This window comes from Archocentrus centrarchus, chromosome 8 (genome assembly GCF_007364275.1).
Source record: "Archocentrus centrarchus isolate MPI-CPG fArcCen1 chromosome 8, fArcCen1, whole genome shotgun sequence".
Classification (NCBI taxonomy): Eukaryota; Metazoa; Chordata; class Actinopteri; order Cichliformes; family Cichlidae; genus Archocentrus; species Archocentrus centrarchus.
In genome coordinates, this window is record NC_044353.1 from 18,027,592 (window position 1) to 18,035,019 (window position 7,428).

Sequence of the window (7,428 nt, forward strand, 5' to 3'; positions counted from 1 at the left end):
GGTTTGAGCTTTGTGACATGGTGTGTTATCCTGCTGGAAGTAAGCAAAAAGGAAGTCCGCACGCCAAAGGAGCTCCTGGATGAAATTTTAATTCAAAAAGCCTAGAAAAAAGTGAAGTTTTGGGCACAGCTGCTCTTCTTCAAACTTAACAATTTACAAATTGTGGGAAACACATTATTTATACCCGCCCTCTCATTGAGTGGTCATGTGGTTGAGGGTGCCAAATATCCAAATAAGGAAAAACAGAAAAAATGAAACATCGGCATCCAATCAAACACGTGAATATGAAAGTAATCAGGCAAGCAGTCAAAGCAATGGTATTATAACATCTTATGAAGATTCATATGAATATATACAATAGAAATATAAAATCTACAAGGAATAATACCATAGCTTGGATAGAATAACAATGAATCCTGACGAGTGAACTGCAAGTCTAAAAGCCATTTATATACAAGCAGAGATATAATACTAGATATAAAAACAGTTACATAGCGAAAACAGTCATAGAAATGGAATATAAATACAAAAAGAGAAAGAGTCATGAAATATGTAATAATATAAATTTAGATAAAATAAGATGAAGTAGGAGTGGCAAGAGTATAAAAGTTAAATCAACAGAATTACAATAAGATTTACAAAAAGGGTCTCAGATCAAATCTTCATTTAGTCGATTAGGGGCTAACGTATTTAAAGTGTAGATTCAAAAGGCCTTCTCTTCAATAGAAGAGAATTAACATCTCCACCATGACGCTGTGATTTAACAGCTTCAATACCGCAATAATGGATGGCAGTGGCATTATGTGAGGCTTGCGTGAAGTGAATGGCAACAGAACTTTTTGTATCATGATGACGAATATTTGAACAATGTTCAGATCTTCTGATTTTTGATTGGCTAGTAGTTTTACCTACATAAGCTAAACCACATGGACATTTAAGCAAATAGATAACATTACTAGTCTGGCATGTGATGATGCCTCTAATATTGAAAAGTTTGCCTGACCAAGGATGGCTGAAAGTTTTAGTTTTTTGACTAAAGTTGCACTGTGTGCATTGTCTGCAGTGGTAATTACCCAATGGGACTGAGTTTAAGACGTGAGAAGGTTTAGAAATTGGAAGGCAAGCTCTCACTACAAAGTTTTTCAAGTTAGGAGGTCTTTTATAAACAATGCGGGGTGGTGCATTAAAACATTTAGGAGTCAGATCAGAGCTGATGATATGCCAGTATTTTTTTATAATAGTTTGTAAATCTCTAAAAGAAAGGAGAATATTGGGCGATAGCATTAATATTGGTGTCTATCTTTGTAGGTTTGGTATATTATAAACAATCAGTGTGTGAGATCCTGCTGGAAGTAGCCATCAGAAGATGGGTACACCGAGGTCGTAAAGGCATGGCAACAATATTCAGTTGAGCTGTGACATTTAAACAATGTTCAATCAGTAAAAAGGGACCAAGAGTGTGCCAAGAAAAATTTCCCCACATCATTACAGCACCACCATCAATCTCAGCCAATGCTAGAAGTCATGATGGATCCATGTTTTCGTGTTGTTATGACATCCAATCATAACAAAAACTGCAGATGACGTCAAGAAGGCCTTCAAAATCATTGACCAGGACAATAGCAGCTTCATTGAGGAGATCAACCAGATCAGAGCACTCACTGACAAGGAGACCAAGGCTTTCCTCTCCGCTGGTGACAGTGATGGTGATGGCAAGATTGGCATTGATAATAAGGGTTCATTTGTGTAACATGGTGCAACCTTCCTACAAATCTTTAAATTTAGCAGAACACAGCAGAGTTATAAACATTGTGATATGAGTTAAAATTTCAACATCCATTCACATACTTTCAGTATCTGCACAGATTTAGAGTCTTGGTCAGAGAGTGGCTCCTGTCAGTTTACGATACCACTAACCTGATCTGATCATCATCACAGCAGAAATTGAGAGTCATCAAACCAGGCAACATTTTCACAATCTTCTATTGTCCAATTTTGGTGAGTCCACGTGAATTGTAGCCTCAGTTTCCTGTTCTTAGTTGACCAGAGTGGCACTCAGTGTGGCTTTCTGCTGCTGTATCCCATCTGCTTCAAGGTTTGCATTCAGGGATGCTGTTCTGCATACTATGGTTGTAACAAGTGATTTGAATTACTGTGGCCTTTCTGACAACTTAAACAGTCTAGGCATTTTCCTCTGACTTCTGACATCAACAAGGTATTTTCACCCAGAGAACTGCAACTCACTGGATATTTTTTCTTTTTTGGACTATTGTCTGTAAACCCTAGAAATGGTTGTATGGAAAAGTGGGCATAATTAGGTTTTATTGTTATTTTCTTTTGACTTTCTGTTTTCAGTCCAGTTTAGTTTCAGTTAGTTTCGAGAGCAGGTTTGTTCATTTCAGTTCAGTTTTTATGGTTTGAAAATGTTTATCTTTAGTTTAGTTTTCATTAGTTTCAGTATTAGTTTCAGGCTTTTTAATTATTATTGTATTGATGGCATATGCCCAAGGCAAGATTTTGTAAAATCAATATGGGTATCACAAAAAAACAGACCATTTTGAAAGCAGTTGACTCACAGTCTTGTAGACATCCAGAGTCTCAATAAACATGTCCATCAAAGCCTCATCAGACAAGTTGTGGTAACAAATTTTGTCAAACTAACAAACACTAAAACTAATAAGATTTCTTCTGTATTTTTATTATTATTATTTGGTTAGTTCTCCAAGTTCACAAAATTATTTCAGTTATTTTTATTACCTCCGCCTAGGAGGTTGTGTTTTCGGTCGTGTTGGTTTGTTTGTCTGTTTGTCAGCAGGATTACTCCAAAAGTTATGAACGGATTTCGATGAAATTTTGTGGAGTGGTTGGAAATGACAAGAGGAAGAAGTGATTAAATTTTGGCGGTGATCCGGATCACGATCTGGATCCAGGAATTTTTTTAAGGATTCTTCACTATTGTGGGATAGGGGGTTATTGTTGTCTGGGAAAGATGAAAGATTATTTCACAGTATTTAGATACACATATTACAGCGTCAGTGACCCTATGGCCTTGGCGGAGGTTTGCGCTCTCTGAGTACTTCTAGTTTATTTTGTTTTTCAGAAGGCAAGTTTTTATTTTTAGTCTTGTCACCAAATGTTTGCTCATAGGGGGTTGGGTTTTCTCTGACTGTTGGGTTTTCTCTGTAACTATTGTAGGGTCTTTATCTTACAATATAGTGCACCCTGAAGTCACTGTTTGCTGTGATTTGGCAAACAGTGACTTCAGGGTGCAGTAGGTCGTCTTGACCACATGTAATTGCTCCCCTCCCCCTCCTCACCACACACACACACAAACACACAAAAATACACACACGCCCCACCTCTTCCCCTCTCGTTGGCCTTCTGCTTAAGCCTCCCCAGGCTGACAGTTCAAGGGCCCACAAAACATTTGTGCCCAGGGGTCCATGGTTTGATGAGCCAGGCATGTGTATGCTGCACATATTTGCAAGCATTGCCATTGAATAAAATGAAATGAAACAGTTAATGCATTGTCTGTTAAAGGAAAAAAGACAAAGAGACGGTAATTTTACATCTTTAATAGCCTGTATTTATTAATCCACTCAAGGTGCCTGATTGATTAAACACACATATTTAGCACCCAACTTTGGCCATCTCTCTACTAAACATCTTATGCAACATTGTATCACATCAACAGGGAGAGCAGCAGGCAGGTACAGAATTTATGAGGTTTTTGGTCTTTGCATGAAACAATCCAGATAGTCATGATTTACATAACAAATCCATTATTCAGAATAGGGGTAGACAGCCGTGGTCATATATGTATGCAAATTCTCTTTATTTCAGGAGATCACAGAATTCTGTGGGGGGAAAAAAGACAGTGGAAGCCAAAAAGTTAAATTTTCTACACACAAGAAGTGAGTGTCATGCAGCATTACAGTTAAGCAAGATGACTCAGCAAACAAGAAATTATTATTTATTTGCTTGCTTGAGCGAAGAGTTTTATTTGTATGTGCTTTTTTTTTCCAGACTAGAATTTCAGCACTAAGTGGTGGACAGCTCCTCTGCACAAATTGCTCCATTTCTTATTTGCTAAGAGCTTTTCCAGATGTTTTTCAAACACCCACCTTCTATTCCAATCTTGCCATCGCCATCTTTATCCCCAGCAGCCATCAGACCCTTGGTCTCAGCTACAGTCAGCTCTCTGGCCCCTGGAGAGAAATTCTGAAGGAACAGTCTGAAGGATAGACCAAAAAAAAAAAAAAAGAAGCAATAAGTTCAGACTATATCTTTGCTGGTGCGTTTTCTATCCCCCTAAGCCTTTTTGAATTGTCCTATTCTCACTCACTCAATCAGTTCATGTATCAGCCAATCCATGCAGAGTGGAAAGGCTCTTCCATTCATACAGTGACCTCTGCCTTAGGCCCATCATAAGGGACATTTACAACATACTGCAGATGTAACACACATGCACAAAAATACCCACGCACTCCATCTGTACCACCATGTGTTCCTGCTCAAGTCTTTTAGCCACAGACACACACACAGACACACTCCATCCTTACTTGAGTTCCTCCTCTTCAATATATCCACTCTTGTCTCGGTCCAGGACTGTAAACACTTTTTTTCTGTCTGCCTCAGATAAGCCGGTCAGTCCAACTTGTTCAAAGAATGACTTGAAGTTGAACGTGCCTGGAGCTACATTGGCCCACACACACACACACACACACACACACACACACACACACACACACACACACACACACACACACACACACACACACACACACACACACACACACACACACACACACACACAGTTGAGAGATGAAGAGAGCAAGAGAAATAGACACATGGGAATAAGAGGTCAATCACACAATGACAACAAAGAAAGAAAGAATGGCGGGAGACTGAATAGACATGTCGCATTTACTCATTCGCTCAGATGACTCTCATTCTTCAACCAATGACATTTACCAATATACACCCTTTGGCGCATCACCGTCTTATACCATTATAGCTTATGTCATTAGGCCATTAAAGTAGGCAAAGCACAATGAATATAGCCCATAGGTATAATGCAAATGTTAAAAGCCCTTTGTTTACATTCATAGTGGAATTCCTCTAGTATGAGCTACCTTCAAATAATTTAAAAGGACTTTTCCGGAAAAGACTTGCATGCACTGAAGCAAGAATTTAAAGCAAAAAATAATCTTACTAACCTAGAGCCTGACTATAGTTTTCTTTGTTCAACTTTAAGCATAGAAATGCTTTTTTTATTGCAAATATTAAAATAATAAATGAATAAATACAAAAATAAAGACAAAGTCTGATTGGCATTTGCCTAAGACATTGCTAACAGGCAGGTTTTGTTGAACAAAAAATGAAAGCGCTGACATTTTATTTTCATCGCATTGGCTGAGCTTTATGTGCGTAGTCATGTGGACATAATTTCTAGAGATAAATAATTAAATATGGATGTGAGGACTTTACAGCTTGTGTGATTTGAATGCTCAATGCAATCACTTTGGAAACTGCTCTCCTGCCACATGGCTGCCTGGTTACCTGCAAGTACCCTGTCCCCACTGTGAAAAACATGGGATACAGGTATCCCCTGTGGGAGTGGGTTTAATAAGCACCCCTGAGTGTGTGTATATATGTGAACGGACATATATTCACTTGCTGTAAAGTTTGTGCTCTCATGTTTATGATTAGATGTGTGCAAAGTGTGTATTTCCTTGCATGCAAGTTTGTGTGTGTTGTCTGACTCACCTTGACAAGCCTGGATCGCAGCCTGGATGTCCTCGTCGCTCAACATCCCTGCAAATGCCATGGTCCTCTGTGGCTGCCTGAGGGATACACATACACACACATTCATGGAAGAAATGCAAAGTGACACTAAATTAAAGTGGTGAGGGCGGTTTCTGCTGCCAGATAGCAGTATCTGTCAAATAAAAACAGAACTTGTGGATAGGTTAAGCATTATCGTGTCTCTGTGGGTATTATTCTGATAGATCAGCACAGTCAAAAAGAGAGCTGAGTGGGACCTTTCTTCAGCAGGGCAGGGCTGTACCATTTTAACATTGAAGTACAACAATAACCATTATACCTATAAACAACATAAAGATTTCACAGTAGGAGAAATGTCCATTATGTGGCATAATTTTAGCATCATATGTGAATTGCATTAAGGTTTTCTAATGTTAAATGCAATCCTTTCCTACAAAGAAAGTTGTGGGTAACTGAAAAAGTGATCACAAATAGGGCTTCCTACCTTTAAATATTTATATCCTCCTCTCTTAAAACTAAAGCACTTAAGATTCACAAAGCAGTGGCACACAGTTACCAGCACGCAAACATTGCCGTGCACATGAATCTGCAGAAAAAGTGGTACTTACTGTGCTTCGGTTGAGGTTTGCAGATCTCTGCTGCTCTTGGTGTGTGCTTATAATCCACCAACACCCTCTTGCAGCTTCGGGATCTTGAGTGCAAGAAGCAACCTGACGTATCTGTCCTCAAACCAAGGGAGATTTCCTCCACGCCACAGACTGCCTCCTCCCCCTTCATCAGTTAATCAGAGCAGATAATTTTCCCATTCATACTGTTTTGTAAACTTGCAGCCACTACCAAAATACAGTAAAAACATATTCACATCCCATCACATCTGATAATCATAAAGATGCATTTTTCCACTGTTTATTTATTTTACTACCACAGCTATCACATTGCTGTTGTGATATAGCAGTGTATTTATAGGTAAATTAGTGTAAATTTAGAATCAGGTATACTCAAATGAAAAGCTTTTCAGTGGGTAAGTGATAATGTACTCATGTCCTTGATTTTAATATCATCTGTCTGGCAAGCTTAAAATATGCAATAAAGTCAGTTCATATATATCAGTTTTCTTATTAATAGAGCAATACAGTTATCAAGTGTGTTGGTGTTATTTTAGGGAAAAACGCACAGTATAAATAATATGTAAAATAAAAAAACACAGCAATATACGGATGCATATGGAGTAGATCGTGGCTGTTGGGACAGCATTTAAACTACTCTGATTGTTTAATTTGCTTGATGTTTGATTTTCCAAATAAATCTAACGACGAGCCATATTTATAAGATATCACAAATAGATGAGAAAAAGACACACACAGTAACAGTGTTAAAGGCAGTATCAGTGCATTCGTCAAATCCACTTATACAGTTTTTTCGTTTACGGCTGCCATTAACCCAGATATGAACATTTTATATAGACATGTCGGCTTTCATAATCACTTTTACGTGCCTCACATGGTTGGCGAGTGACTGGATGTAAAAAGCTTTCTTCAGCTTTGATACAAATCACTGGATTTACCTGACCGAAAATAAAGCTCGAAACCAATTGGCAGCGTGAGTTAAACCGGAAGACAATGTCCGTTGTGATTGGTTAAG

The 7,428-nt window shown here is 38.4% G+C and overlaps 1 protein-coding gene across 1 annotated transcript; it reads right to left on the reverse strand.

Moving 5' to 3' along the window:
* Positions 1-3,559: 3,559 nt before the first annotated feature.
* pvalb5 (parvalbumin 5) lies at positions 3,560-6,512 on the reverse strand. The gene is made up of 5 exons (XM_030734983.1): positions 6,396-6,512; positions 5,770-5,846; positions 4,563-4,695; positions 4,125-4,234; positions 3,560-3,857 (listed from the first exon to the last, which is right to left on the reverse strand). The coding sequence occupies exons 2-5, from the start codon at positions 5,828-5,830 to the stop codon at positions 3,835-3,837; spliced, it is 327 nt and encodes a 108-aa protein (XP_030590843.1). The 5' UTR covers positions 5,831-5,846; positions 6,396-6,512; the 3' UTR covers positions 3,560-3,834.
* Between the last annotated feature and the right edge of the window lie 916 nt (positions 6,513-7,428).

What these genes read in the sequence shown, in the direction of transcription:
- pvalb5 (XM_030734983.1), bottom strand. Translation starts at nt 5,830, where the DNA reads ATGGCATTTGCAGGGATGTTGAGCGACGAGGACATCCAGGCTGCGATC. An exon ending in TGCGATCCAGGCTTGTCAAG is followed by an intron (nt 4,696 to 5,769) that starts GTGAGTCAGACA and finishes GGGCCAATGTAG; the next exon opens with CTCCAGGCACGTTCAACTTC. An exon ending in ATTGAAGAGGAGGAACTCAA is followed by an intron (nt 4,235 to 4,562) that starts GTAAGGATGGAG and finishes TCTATCCTTCAG; the next exon opens with ACTGTTCCTTCAGAATTTCT.